Below are 15,059 nucleotides of genomic sequence, written 5' to 3'. Positions count from 1 at the left end.
GGTATTCAAGCAGAGTTCCTGCAAGAGAACACTCACAAGTTAATGGATATCCTGCAGCTGTCTGTCCCGGGAGGTGTGTGGTCGGAGCAAGAGTCTTCACTGCATATCAACATGATGGAGCATCGGGCCATCTACAATGCATACCACACTTTTCTGGACCATATTAGTGGTTCATACACTTACTGACAATACCTCTATGATGTATTATGTGAACAAGCCCTGGGGAGCATGCCCCAGGATGCTCTGCCATGACACAATTAGTTTGTGTCAGTCCTGCATTGAGGAGAGTATCACTCCTATAGCTGACCACTTGCCTATAGTCCAGAATCATCTCGCGGACCATCTCGGCAGAAATTTTTCCCAGAGTTACGTGTGGTCTCTGAAGACAGTCGCCCTCCAGGTCATCTTCACAGCTTGGGGCATGCCAACGGTCAATCTGTTTGCTACAAGGGACAACAGGAAAGGTCACCTGTTCTGTTCTCGACGTGGCCTCAGTCTGATGCTTTCCATTTCAGTTGGCATTCAGCTCTTGTGTATGCTTTTCCCCCGATGCTGATCATCCCACGGGTCATCCTCAAGCTGAAAGCAGATTGGGCTAAGTTCAGTCTCATTGCCCCAGCATGGCCAAGGCCTGTGCTGGTTCTCTGACCTTCTCACGCTGTCAGTTCAGCTTCCTATACCCCTTCTTCTCCATCCTGACCATCTCACAGAGAATCACAGTGAAGCTGCTTCATGGCTAAATGAGGAGGAAGAGGGTGTTCAGTGGCTGTTCAACAGATCCTACTCAACAGTAGAAAGGCCTTTACCAGAATGGCCTATTCAGCGAAATGGAAGCGGTTTTCAGCGTGGTCATTGGCCAGTGGAATTCAACCGACGCTGGCCTCAATCTAGGACATACTGGAGTATCTGGTGCACCTTCGGTCGTCAGGACTTGTACTTTTAGCTCATTTACAGTGATTTTGACGTTTCATCCCCCATTCATGGAAGATCAGTCTTCTCCGGGGCCATGCTAGCAAGATTCTTAGAAGGGCTTCTTTTTCTCCATCCTCCCTTCTGACAGCTGGTTCCTCTGTGGGACCATAACTCAGTCCTAGCGGCTTTGATGGAACCTCCGTGTGAGCCCCTGGTATCTTGTCCCTTTCCCTTTTGTGTCAGAAAACTGTGTTCCTGGTAGCAATAATATTCACAAAAGGACTGTACGAGTCGCAAATTCTGATGGCAAGAGCCTCCCTATGCACAATTCTCTGTTTCTTGCTTCGCCTAAACTGCTTGTGTCATATGCAGATTGCACAAAGGGTCAAGCAATCTCTTCAAAGATAACATCCTGTATGACGACTGCATATGAAATAGCTTCAGCTACACCTGCTCAGTGGGTGTGTCACAATGGGGTATATCCTGTCAGGGTGATGGTCCTTGGATTAGGGGCAGTATGGCCTAACGGGTGGCGGGGCCTAGCGGCCAGAGCCTGTAGGACTGCCCTTCCACGCAAGGTGGTGGGGCCTAGAAGCCAGGAAGAGGGTGGGTTGGCAGCTGGGATAGGGAGACCAAGCCCCTCCCAGCTCCACTGAGTCCCGGCCCAGGGCCCTGTCAGCGGTGAGAGTTTTCTCCATTGGGTCAGTGGGAATTTGTCTGAAACATGCTGACCCTGTTCTCGGTTCCACAACCGGACCACTGTCTGGTCCCCAGGAGCTACTTCCTACCTGCTCCGTAATCTGTAGGTCTCTGTTCCTCCAGGGCAGTTGGCAGGTTAAGATCCTGAGGACTCCTTGTCCTCATGGCTTCTGTAGGTAACCTGGTATTTGCCTGGGTCTTGACACATCTGACCTCTGCAGTCTGGGGCTTCAGCAGCTCCCAAGTAGGAGCTTGCAACAGGCAGGCTCTCTCCTCAGCAGTCAGCCCAGGCCAAGCTGGGCTGCTCCGTTTTATACTGTGGTTCCAATTGGAGCATGCCCAGCAAGGGTGAGGGGGCATAGCTTCCTCAGCCCACGGTAAGGGATTAACCCCTTCCTGTCCAGTGCAGGGCCAGTATAACCCCTCATAGGGTGCTAGCTCATTCCACGAGAGTGCAAGCAACATTGATAGCATTCCTCAGTGACTTTTCAATATTGGACACTTGCAGAGCTGCTGTGTAGTCATCCATCCATACATTTATGAACCATTATGCCATTACTGCATCTTCCAGAGTTACCTAAGTGGACTCACAAGTGTCCACTGAGGAATGCTATTGACGTTGCTTGCATATAAAATTTAGTTTTATTAAACCAAACAAGCCCTTAATACAGTATATGACCTACTGTGCCATAAAAGCTTGACCTCAAAAGTTGAATGTTTTCCCCCATATTCTTTCTTTATGTAGAAAAGCAGCCTTCTATTCAAAGTTTTTGATAGAGGCTCATGGATTCAGCATTTTTTTTATTTAAATGTTTTAAGAGGTTATAATAAGTTTAGATCAACAAATTATGCATTAAATTCAGATTTCAGTTAAAGTTCATTTTTAAAAAGAAAAACTTATAATTAAAATTTATTATAATTTAAATAACAAAACCAAAAATGTGATTTCAGTAATAAAAATCAGATTCTCTTTTTCAAAAATGCATCAATTTTTATCTGCTGTGAAGGAAAGTAAGGAGCTGACACTAAGTGTTAGAAGTCTGGAAGTGAAGTTAACACATCCTTCAAAACCCAAGAAGTTAAGGCAAGCATTAGTGGATAGGAAATGCTTAATTGTTAATAAAGTAACCTATTGTAGGCAGACACATTGAAATGCAGTTCTAGTCTGAAAAGTTATGGTCATATTACCATTGGGGATGAGGGTTCCATGTTTGCTTTCTCAGTAATTTTAATATTAGGTATACTCTGTTAACAAGGAAAAAGTTGTTTGTTTTCTGTCTGACAGCCCTGTATACTCAGCCTTGAGATCTCAGTCAAGTTGGGAAGAAGAAGGTTTTCTTCTCATGCATCATCACCAGTAATAAAGATTCTGCTTTCACTGATGCCTGTACAATCCTGTTCCCTTCAATGGGGTTGCACAATGGAATTTAACAAACTGCTATATTGATACATAAGAAGGAATAGAATTTAACTGCCAGTCTTAGCTGAGCTACGAGGAGTAAAAGGTAGTAATGTATTTTAGTCATGAAAGTGAGCAGACTGAATAGAGATGGGAGCTGACTGATTTAGCAAGAAGGCACCATTTGTACACTCCATTTTCAGATTATAATTGTTCCTTGGCCTAATCCTCATATGCAGCTGAAGAGCATACAAAACCATCCAGGAAAGGATGTGCAAAAGTGGCTTTTGCTTTCCTGATTAGGGCTAATTGTGTGCCAGGCCAGCCTTCCGGCATAACGCAGAGAAACCTGAAGGGGCTGATATGGCAGCTAGTGATCAGTGAGATGTAAAGAAGCTGCAGCCACATTACTTTCCTGGCCATACCTCTTACGCTGGCAGTGGTGCACAGGGTCATAGAAGCTACTTAGCAAACCAAATGAGCTCCCTGCATTGCTGTGATTCTCTCATAATCAGTTACACAACAATACATCTGTGCCCAGCCACATTGCATCCCACTATCAGGCCTTTATGTTGAAAATATTCTTTGTACTGGTATTAAGTAAGAATACAGCCAAGTTTACAGCCAAGTCATTAGCACCAGAAAACAAGATATTTGTGTCTGAGATATTCTTACCTTACCTTACCTTATTCATAAATACTTCTTCGTAGTATACTATCACTATAGCAAGTCTTATAAACATTTCTGTATGCTGCAATAATCAATGGAATGTCTCTCCTCCTTTTTATCCCATAATTCTATCCTTTTAGAATCTTTTCAACTCCTTATTCCACACACTGGTAGCACTGCCTGCCCAAAGGCTCAGGACATGAATTCCAAACAGACCCACCTATTGGGTCTTTGAGATTTACTATAAGCCTCCGCACTCCACCTGGATCTCCCGAGTCAGTAGCAGGAAGTACTTCCCATTTCTAGGCCAAGAAGTATTGCATTTAATCCTCCTTCAGTGTTCAGCGTAAAGATTTATAGGCAGATTTCAAGGCAAATGCTTGCTTTGTGTTTGAAAGGTAGCAATAAATTGAAATTCTTTCTTGCTTTTGGGTGCTTACTTATAATTCTGTCACACACAGGTATTTAAAGGACTTGTATGTACAAATAAAAAGAAATCCCAGCATTTTGTCAGGTTTTTTTCAGATATGGCATTAGATATTAAAGAAATTGCCTAGGGCAGCGATTCTTAAACTGGAGTTTATGGCCAGCAAGGCGTCAGCCGGAAATGTTTTTATTTAAAAATAATAATAATAATAATAATAATAATAATAATGCCAAAGTCTTGTTGCTTTTGTGTGTGTACCATTTCAATAAATAAATGTATACACGCATGCAGTACTCATTGGAGTTCTGTCCAGCCTTCAAGACAGGTGTCTATGAAACTAAATGACTGGATCTCTGCATTCTCTACATTTCAGTTTCAGGTTACTATCAATAAGCTCTTGTCTGGTGTCACCTTCAGTTATTTCCAGCTATTTAATATTCAAAATAACTCTTTCATTCCCTCCCCTCATGCCCCTCCCTTCCACCCACCCACTACAACTACTCCTAAATCTGATCAAAACCTACCTTGAATTTAGGGAGGAGAAACAACACAGAGGGAATAGAAGTTTTCTACTTAAATTGGAGTAACTCGGGCCCCAGCAAGTGCTTTCAAGCACATCTGGCCCCTAACTCAACAATGATAGAATTGTTTTCCTTCCCTTTTCCCAGGCACCCAGTGGCGTGATATCACTGGATGCGTAGTGATAGTTAACAATTGTGAATATTGTGGACAGTCTCTAACCCTCATCTATTATTGACTTTTCTTGTCACTTGCTGCAAGTGATAGCAACCTTATTTTCTCGTTGCACCACTAGCAAGAATAGAAAAAATCAGCAGTGAGAATTAGCTGTGTCATTGAAATGTTTATTAGTGTGTTGCAACAAATCTTTAACTTTTTCTGCCTTACTTGATAAACAAAATAAGGGAAAATATAAACTTGTTTCTAGTTAAAGTATAATATAAATAAAGCCATGTCTAGTGCTATTTTTTAACTTAAGTAAGGACTCCTAATCTATAATCATCCTTTGAAATAGGATCCTAGGACCCAAAAAGTTTGAGTTGATACTTTATTTGTGCTATTTTAATTAATTTTCCTTCTCAAAACCAAAATGGCAGTATATTATTTATCCTTATGCTAAAAATAGGTAGTTGTAAGCTCCAGATGAGAGCCATCCCCCTTGTTGCTCCTTTTTAGGACCAACACAGTCATAATATAGAAGGAATAGGCTGCCTGTTTCATAGGTCAGTATTATAGGGTGTTTTTGAAGCTGACGGTTTTAGGCCCTGATCATTCAAACAAGTATATGCTCAACTTTTACTTACCTGGATGTGTTTGCAGCATAGGGGCCTTAGTCACTAGGTTAGTTTCAGGCATAATCGAGGTTGCTGTGGGTGCATGTGTATAACCTCTGTATAGTACCAGAGTTACAGTGACACAAGATAAAACAATTAATGGTTCTATCTGTCACTGACATATAGGAAGATTTGATTGTAGGTGTCCCAGTAATACAAGGGCTTTTATGAATAGCTTTGGGGGAACAGAATCCCCACTTGCAATCTTTTGTAGTCAGGCTCAAGGAGAGTGTCTTAACTTTTTTCCTCTCACATTTTCCCTCAGAAAAGAAGCATAATTAATATGCATTTTAACTTAGCCTTTCAATCCATGTCTTGCAAATAGCAAATCAAGCACTTCTACAAGGGTAAAAAGTTAATTATTTAAAGGATGCTGAGCTATGCAACTTATGGGAATAGTGTACTTTACTAATCCTTGCTACTAAGTAATCAAAACAGGCCTGTTGAGGCCTTTTCTCTGATTATAGCTGTACAGTCTTTGCCAGACCTGTCAACAGTTGAAACCTGTGCTAGGTTGCCAGTTAGTTAATACAGAAATTACCATATTTAAAAAGGGGAATACAAAAGTCTGTGTAATGTAGAGTTCTATTTAAAATGCATGCAATGTAAGGAGGTTGAAGATGGCAACTTGATCACTTGTGCTTTGGTTATCCCAGAGGGGTGAAAGGATGATGCTCTTCAATTTGCACTAGATATAGTACAGTGCGTAGCCACAACAGAGGTAAGAATAGATTGTTTGTGAGTAAAAAGACTTGTAACAAGTCAGTGACCACAGCTGTAGCAGCTTTCAGTGTTACAGTACCTTGGCGTTTTTAACTTTTTCTTATAGTTTTTTCAAAATATGAAGTCCAAAAATTTTGCAACCACCTAATGGTCAATTACTTAGTTAATGGGAATTGGGAATCCAAATCCTGTATGCAGCTTTGAATAATCTCAGCAGTGTACTACTCCATTTTATGGAATAAGCACTTGCCAAGTATGAAAATAAATCAGGCATTTCTTTGAATCATAAAAATATTAGTGCTGTAACACAGTCTGATACTTCTAGTATTCTTAACTTTTTAAGTAGCATAATCTGGTGTTTTTTGGGGGAGGTTAAAATTTATACGTGGTGTTCCAGTAAACAGCTATCAACATTCCAAGTGGATAGCATTCTAGCTCTGATAACAAAGAAACAAGGTGTCCTTTGAATAGGAACTTTTTTTATTCTAATTCCCTCTGCAGCTTTGGACATAGTTTTTTCCCTTCAGTAAAATGGGAATAACACCTCAAAGGGTTGTTATCAAACAATTTTAATGTTTGTAAATCACTTATATCAGCGATAATACACTATGAAATATGTGCAAAAGCAGAGACAGCATTTTAAACAGTAACTATCCCACTGCTGTTATGGCCTGATTTTCAGGGGCGCTAAGTATCTGCTCCTCCCATTTACTTCAGTGGGAACTGTAGGTTCTCAGTACCTCAGAAACAGAAGCCACTGTGTAATAACAAACCTGCATTGAAGATTCATAGCCAATTATCATGTATGGATATTCCTCGTTATAAATACTCCATAGAAGTATGGAGAATTGGGGAGGAAATGTAGTCAGACTGATTTAAAGAGAACATTATGTAAAACTTAATACAGTATTAAATACCCAGTTTTCCCCCACTGGTCTTAACCACTGTATGACTGCCCTTGCAGCGTATGGACATGGATCGTCGCAGAGAGGATGCCCGAAACCCCAAGCGCAAACCACGCTTGATGGAGGAGGATGATCTGCCATCCTGGATTATTAAAGATGATGCTGAAGTGGAAAGGCTCACCTGTGAAGAAGAGGAAGAAAAAATATTTGGGAGGGGGTCCCGTCAGCGCAGAGATGTGGACTACAGCGATGCTCTCACAGAGAAACAGTGGCTCAGGGTATGTGCCACATTTTTCCTTTCTGACAGCTGGTATTTGTTGTTTGGGGGTTTTTTGGGGTAGAGGGGGGTTGTCAGTGATGATTACAAAGTTGGAGTTAGAGGAATGTGTGCAATTAAAAATATAAGTTAAGTTGCTGGAACCAGACACAGTTGCTAGACCTGGAATCAGTATTGCTCTCTGTGTTGCAAATATTCTATTGCCATAGATCTAGTTGTTTTTCACTCACATACTATTGTAATTTTTCAGTGATGCAGATACTTTTTCATGTTGTCTATCAAACCACTGATTACTGTGGGATAAAACAAGACACAAAAACACAATGAGCTTAATTAGAAATCCAGAAAACTTTGGAAAAGTCTTATCTCTGACACTTCTTTCATTTCCACATGTCTGCTTATTTCCTGGTTCCAGTTAGATCAGAAAACTTCCAAAAGAGACTGTTTATTGCAGGATTTCCAGGCGAGAGAGCCTTGGCTCAAGAATCCAAACTTAGCTGATTATTCACACCACACCTCTGATTGTTTTGAGATTTCCCTATCATCCTGTGCACACACCTAATAATCTTCAGTGCATATAGCCTTTCAGTAGATTATTATTTGTCTGAGGGTGATAGGGAGTTGACGTTTAATCTTCAGAAAGTGTTTCCAAAACCACATAAGAGACTTTTAGCATTCTTTTCTCAACTACAATTCCCAGAAAGGATTGATAAAATGTATATTTTAGTCAGCAATCTGCATATACATACCTACTGTACTTGAGTAAGTAGGCAGTGATCTATTAAAGTTGCACACCTGTGTGACTAACAAGAGCAGCAGTGGACACTGCCAGCGTGAGCATATATTCCAGGGGTAGGCAACCTATGGCACGCGTGCTGAAGGCAGCATGCGAGCTGATTTTCAGTGGCACTCTCACTACCCTGGTCCTGGCCACCAGTCTGGGGCCTCTGCATTTTAATTTAATTTTAAATGAAGCTTCTTAAACATTTTTAAAACCTATTTACTTTACATACAACAATAGTTTAGTTATATATTATAAACTTATAGAAAGAGACCTTCTAAAAACGTTAAAATGTATTACTGGCACGCGAAACCTTAAATTAGAGTGAATAAATGAAGACTCGGCACACCACTTCTGAAAGGTTGCCGACCCCTGATATATTCAAAAGATAACCAGTTAGTGTGGATATTGGGAAATTGAATCATCTGACATTTGATACTTTTTATTTCTCAAGTGTTTCATTACTAAAAGTTTTGATTTGACTAGTTACTATTTATCCTGGGGGGGATGGCAGGGAGAGAGATGTGTTGTGTTCTCCACTCAATTTTGCCTCTTATTTGAGCAATAAAGTTTTCCTACATCCATGAATTGGAGTACCTAAGGGATTATAGATGATGAGATGACAGTTTTTAAATATATACAACTACCAGAGTTTATAATTAGCTTTACCCTCAAGGCTTTGCCATTGTAACATGATCGCATGCACATTGGACAGAAATTTTAGATCAACCGTTTCTTGCTAATGAGAACTTGTAGACAATAAGTTGCTCTAAAGTAACACTAAGGCTTTCCAAAAATATACACGATCCAGTAAATTCTAAATTAAGAAAGACATTTTGTCTTTAGCATTCTTCCCTCCCAGGAATCTGTTACAATAAATACTTCAGTCTGCTTGCAGTATGAGGGCAGAACTAGATCTGTCAATCACTGGCAGCTGAAGAATGCCCCATAGTTCCTTTCCCTCCAGTTTATCTGCCTCACAATGGGTGTGGCTCCCCAAGGTCACCCTTGCTTTAAATCAGGCTGTGTAAGGGCTTATTTTTATGTGGGAACTTTGTATATATTACTTTTACATTCAGTCAGAATAAGATATTTTTAAGGTATAATTTCGTAGCCAGCGGCCAGCAGCCATTTTGTAGCCAGGGCTCTTAATTTGATTTTATAGTGGTTTTGATTAGGTAATACAGATTTGCTCAGTGGGGTGTCTGCCTTATGTTCATTATTCATTCCAATTTAGCCTTTCATGTAATGGCTCTTATATTTATCTAATCCTAATATTTTGCCCAAGCTTTGTTGGTGGTTGTGATATAGGAGATAAAAGATAGATATCTGTAAAATTGGGTAAAAGCTGTTGTCTGCAGAACCCTCTCACACTCTATACGGGAATCTTTTCTGATTTCTATTCTTCCCTTGTTCCTCTCCCCTTTCTGGTTACAGTGCATAACTTTCTTTTGTATCACAAAGTTCAGTGACTTGCTGAATATCTACTTAATAGTCAAATAAGTGATTATTTGCCCAGGGCACTGCACGAAAAATGCATTCCAAACTAAATGGAGAGCTGTGAAGTACTTTATTGCATATCGGACTGAATTTATTAACCTTTTTACAAAAAAATTATCGTTTCAAACATGTGTCCCTCTGACCCAATGTTCTGAATCCATGGATACCTATTACTCCAGAATAGAAGTCACTAAATCACCAGCACCAAACCTGCCTTGCAATATAGGAAACTGAGCCTTTTGCCTGTGGGACTGCAATCTGTCAGAGCAGCAGAAATTGGGTGTAAGTTACTTCCCACTGGCAGAAGGGACTATTGAACAATATGTTGCCCTCCCTCTGGTGGAGAGTACTGCAGCTCTTCTCCCGTTATGGTTCGACTGATAGCAGATTGAGGAAGGAAATTAAGCTAGCCCATGGCTTGCAAGTTTGCATGGAGCCTGAGTAGTTGTTTATATTACTTGTACTGAAGTCTAGCTGCAGTTGAAAGAAATTCCATTCAGAGTGACAATTCCAGAAAATAAAAGGAAATGAGGTGTCCTGACTGCTACTTCTAAGTTACAATGAAATCAAAACTAATGATACACTTTAGATGAAGGGAGCTTTCCTTCTTTAAGAGTCCATTAGAAAATAGTGAGTTTGAAGGATGAATGAGAACCAGAGAAGTTTATCTGCCCAATATTTGTTTTGAAGCAAATAAACTGTCCTTACTCTGCTGGATACCTTCTGCAGTAAGTATTTTGAGGCAGTACCAAAAGTACAATGATGGGACTTAACAAACAAGTCTTGAAATACTGCTTTGTATTTAGGATGTGCTCTCAGGAAACAGATCTAGAGTCCCAGAAACTGGTTTTATGGAGGGAAGTCTTGGAAAGAGAAGTTCTGAGTGATCATTCAGAAGAAACAAAAAGCAGTAAAACATTTTATGGTTTGTTAATGGGATTCTTTTTCCATTTCCTTTTCGGTCTGTTTCTCCAAAGATTTTTAAAGAATATCTGAACAAATATTACTATAGTTTCTTCTGGTGCCTTGAATACATTCTCCTCTAGGAAACATTAGGCTAATAATGTGGCAACAATGTGTAATGGGGCACACAAGCCTCCATGCAAGGCAGGAAGGGGATAATGGGCTACTGAAGTTCCAATTAACCAAAATTAAGCCACCTGGAGCAGGAAGCAGGCTTCTAGGGAAGGGCTTAAAAATAAGAGGCCACCCTCCAGTTGGAGGGGAGCAGGCAGAAGAGTAGATGTGGAGGGTTTACTGAGAGAAGGCTGGCTGGGAACTGAAAAACTAGTGCCTAGCAGATCTTCCAGAGCAAGGGGAGTGTTTAAATTTGTGTTGTTGCATACTTGTTTCTCACTTTGAGTGCCCCAGAAATGGTAGAACTGTAAGAGGCCTAGCTGGAGGGCTAAATCTGTGCAAAGCCAGAGGGCACTGGAAATTGGGCAGAGCAACTGGGAAACTGATGCTGAGTGGCTGCTACACTGCACAACGCCACAGGGAGGTGCTCGGGTAAGGAATGCGCAATAACAAACATCCTCTGGTATTTTTAACAACAGCATTGTGAGCAGCATTGTTGAGGACCTTAGCCAAAGTGAGCTGCATACCTATTTAGAACAAGGTTTTTAAGATAGCTTGTTTTGCTAGGTTGAGTTTCTAAAAGCCAGCCAACATGAACTGAAACTGCAAGTTCTATGTTTTAATGACAAGATTTTCACTGTCAGTTCTTCTCAGGCAAAATTTTGAAACCCTCAGTTATCTGAGCCTGCAATTTAGGTAACTGGGATGGTATTGCTTACACTGAAATTCAAAACAGTTACTGAAACAGTGGTGCTCAAATTATTGTTAAACCTTTCCCAGACTTCCATAAAGAGAAAATCCTCAATAAACCCTTACAAAACACAAAGATGGAATAGTATTTTGTGATCTGAGTCAGAAAAAACAAACACTTGAAAGCTAGATTTTCAGAATGTGTGTGCAAAACTCTTCTTTAAAAAATCTTTTAATTAGTGCATTTTCGTGCTTGTGAAAAGTGCTGGGTTTATGGCATTGGAAATTAAGATGTGTCTGCAGAATAACGACAGCACAAGCAATGGCAATGCAAACTGCCTCACTCTGTCTGCTAATGGACCTTGATCAATATTGGAGGGCTACCTCTTTCTCTGTATCATTGGATCTTTTGCTTCTCTGAGATTGCAAACAGTATTGATAATTATGATGGTGGGTTTTACAATGTAGAAGGACCAGAACTGTCACCACCGATTCTTAGGGTTCTGAACAGTGATTGAGTAGTATTGGGTTTCCTGGGCTGGATTTGAATGTATAAAAGAGGTTACATATAACCTTCCAAGCAGATTGTCATGTGTTTTGGCCACAAATACTCATTCAGGCCTTGTTTTCATTGTCAAAAGAGAGATGTGGTTTTTTGTTTTGTTTTTTTCCCCTTGAGGTAACTGCCACGCATGAGCTACCCCAAGATAAACAGCCCTAGAACCCTCCAGGCTTGGCCTTACTGAGTTCATCTCATGGTAAAACTAAAGTGCCTCGTCTTCTCTGTTTTTATCTCAGAATAACTAATATGCATGAGCTACTTGGAGGTAAAAAACTTCACTCTTTCAGCAGTGAAGACAAAGCCTCAGTCTGTAGCAAAAAGAGAAACGTTCAATATTTTACTTCACCATTAGCACCAACTTAATGGCTTTCTTTTTTTAATGTGATGTGTCTTGAAAGCAGACCAAAATAGACAGTAGGCACTCTTTATACCTTTGTTTTCCAAGCAGAACACATGGGCTCCTGATCCAGCAAACTTGGGTGGGACTCGGTGCACAAGCACAACCCTATGGACTTCAGTGAAACCTGAAAAATAAAAACAGTGGGAGTACACATTTGTAAAATTATGCACATTCTCGAGACTTTGCAGGATCAGGGCCTTACTGGGTGATTTAAATATAAACAAGATTTGTTTGTCCTAGTATGTAACAATAAAAAACACACAATTGGCAAACATGCATAAACACTGTTAAAAACCGGACTCATCAAGATGGATACAATTGCCAAAACCATCTGGTGGCAAGTAAAAACTGGGAGAGCTCTTAAAAATGTAACCTCTAACTCACCTTGAAGTACTAAAAATGAATAGAATGCTCGGTCTGTTGTACCCTGGAAATATGATTTTGTTGATAAAGAATTAAAATTCTCCTCCAGGTGTTCCAAAGATCAACAATATTAGTTTTAGAATTTTATGTTGTAATTAAAATTGAGAGAATTCTAACATCTTAGAAATGGTGGAGAAATGGAAGACTAGTGTTTTGGACATTCATTTGAGTTACCTCTGGATTAAACTTAATGAGACATCTCAAGATGGAGCTCAAAGCGTTGGTGCTCCTTTTTGGCTGCTTATTGCAAGAACGTTGTTGCTCCTACTGGACTTTGTCATCGCACTGTGCTTTCTGTTCCTCTGAGAAGAAACCCCATTTAAACTCTTCTTAGGCCATTGAGCTTGTGGCATCTTGGATTTCTCTGTCTGTTCTTCACCCAGCACCTGACTGGATTAACTGTAAAGTGGTAGGATCTTTTGGATACTTCTATACTTTGTCTCTCTCAATGTTCCTTATTGATAAACACAACAGTAGAAAGGGTCTGGCAATGTGGAACTCACTATCTGACTGATTAAAAAATAGCTAGGGTTGTCAATTAACCACAGTTAACTCATGCGATTAATTCAAAAAAATTAAACACGATTAAAAAAATTAATTGCGATTAATTGCAGTTTTAATCACACTGTTAAACAATAGGATACTAATTGAAATTTATTAAATATTTTGGATGTTTTTCTACATTTTCATATATATATTGTATTCTGTGTTGTAATTGAAATCAAAGTGTATATCATTTTTATTACAAATATGTGCACTGTAAAAATGATAAACAAAAGGACTGTTTTTCAATTCACCTCATACCAGTACAGTCTCTTTGTCATGAAAGTGCAATTTACAAATGTAGATTTTTGTTTGTTTGTTACATAACTGCACTCAAAAACAAAGCAATGTAAATCTTCAGAGCCTACAAGTCCACTCAGTCCTACCTCTTGTTCAGCCAATCGCTAAGACAAACAAGTTTGTTTACATTTACAGGAGATAATGCTGCCGCTCCTTATTTACAATGTCACCAGAAAGTGAGAACAGGCATTTGCATAGCATTTTTGTAGCCAGCACTGCAAGGTATTTATGTGCCAGATATGCTAAACATTCGTATGCCCCTTCATGCTTCAGCCACCATTCCAGAGGACATGTTTCCATGCTGATGACACTTGATAAAAGAATAATGTGTTAATTAAATTTGTGACTGAATTTCTTGGGGGAGAATTGTATGTCCCTTGCTCTGTTTTACCCGCATTCTGCCATATTTTTCATGTTATAGCAGTCTCAGATGATGACCCAGCACATCTGTTCATTTTAAGAACGCTTTAGCTGCAGATTTGACAAAATGCAAAGAAGGTACCAATGTGAGATTTTTAAAGATAGCTACAGCACTCGACCCAAGGTTTAAGAATCTGAAGTGCCTTCCAAAATCTGAGAGGTACGAGGTGTGGAGGATGCTTTCAGAAGTCTTAAAAGAGCAACACTCCGATGCAGAAACTACAGAACCTGAACCACCAAAAAAAGAAAATCAACCTTCTTCTGGAGGCATCTGACTCGGATAATGAAAATGAACATGTGTCAGTCCACAATGCTTTGGATTGTTATCGAGCAGAACCCATCATCAGCATGGACATATGTCCTCTGGAATGGTGGTTGAAGCATGAAGGGACATATGAACCTTTAGCACATCTAGTACGTAAATATCTTGCGATGCTGTCTACAACATTGCCACGAGAACACCTGTTCTCACTTTCAGGTGATATTGTAAGCAAGAAGTGGGCAGCAGCATCTCCTGCAAAGGTAAACAAACTTGTTTGTCTGAGCAATTGGCTCAACAAGAAGTAGACTGCGCGGACTTGCAGGTTTTAAAATTTTACATGGTTTTATTTTTGAATGCAGTTTTTTTTTTGTACATAATTCTACATTTTTAAGTTCAACTTTCACGATAAAGAGATTGCACTACAGTAATTGCAATAGGGCAATTGAAAAACACTATTTCTTTTGTTTTTTTACAGTGCAAATACTTGTAATCAAAAGTAAATATAAAGTGAGCACTGTACACTTTGTATTCTGTGTTGTAATTGAAATCAATATATTTGGAAATGTAGAAAACATCTAAACATATTTAAATAAATGGTATTCTAGTTTCGTTTAACAGTGTGATTAATCGCGATTAATTTTTTAATCGCTTGACAGCCCTAAAAATAACTTTGCAGAATGTTGCAATTAGGTGGTTAAATTAATTCCTCTCTTACTATTTCCTCTTTGAGAATGAAAT

At 39.6% G+C, this 15,059-nt stretch overlaps 1 protein-coding gene across 5 annotated transcripts in view; it reads left to right on the top strand.

Moving 5' to 3' along the window:
* Positions 1-15,059, top strand: part of SMARCA2 (SWI/SNF related, matrix associated, actin dependent regulator of chromatin, subfamily a, member 2) — a 177,816-nt gene that overhangs the window by 113,674 nt on the left and 49,083 nt on the right. For all 5 annotated transcript variants that reach the window (XM_034774956.1, XM_034774955.1, XM_034774954.1 and 2 more), the window contains one exon: positions 7,146-7,364. In XM_034774956.1, the coding sequence (XP_034630847.1) occupies positions 7,146-7,364 (219 nt within the window). The remainder of the gene's footprint in view (positions 1-7,145; positions 7,365-15,059) is intronic.

The sequence above is a fragment of the Trachemys scripta genome, chromosome 6 (genome assembly GCF_013100865.1).
Source record: "Trachemys scripta elegans isolate TJP31775 chromosome 6, CAS_Tse_1.0, whole genome shotgun sequence".
Taxonomy (NCBI): Eukaryota; Metazoa; Chordata; order Testudines; family Emydidae; genus Trachemys; species Trachemys scripta.
Note: the sequence above shows the minus strand (reverse complement) of the source record. Positions and strands in the feature narration are given on the sequence as shown.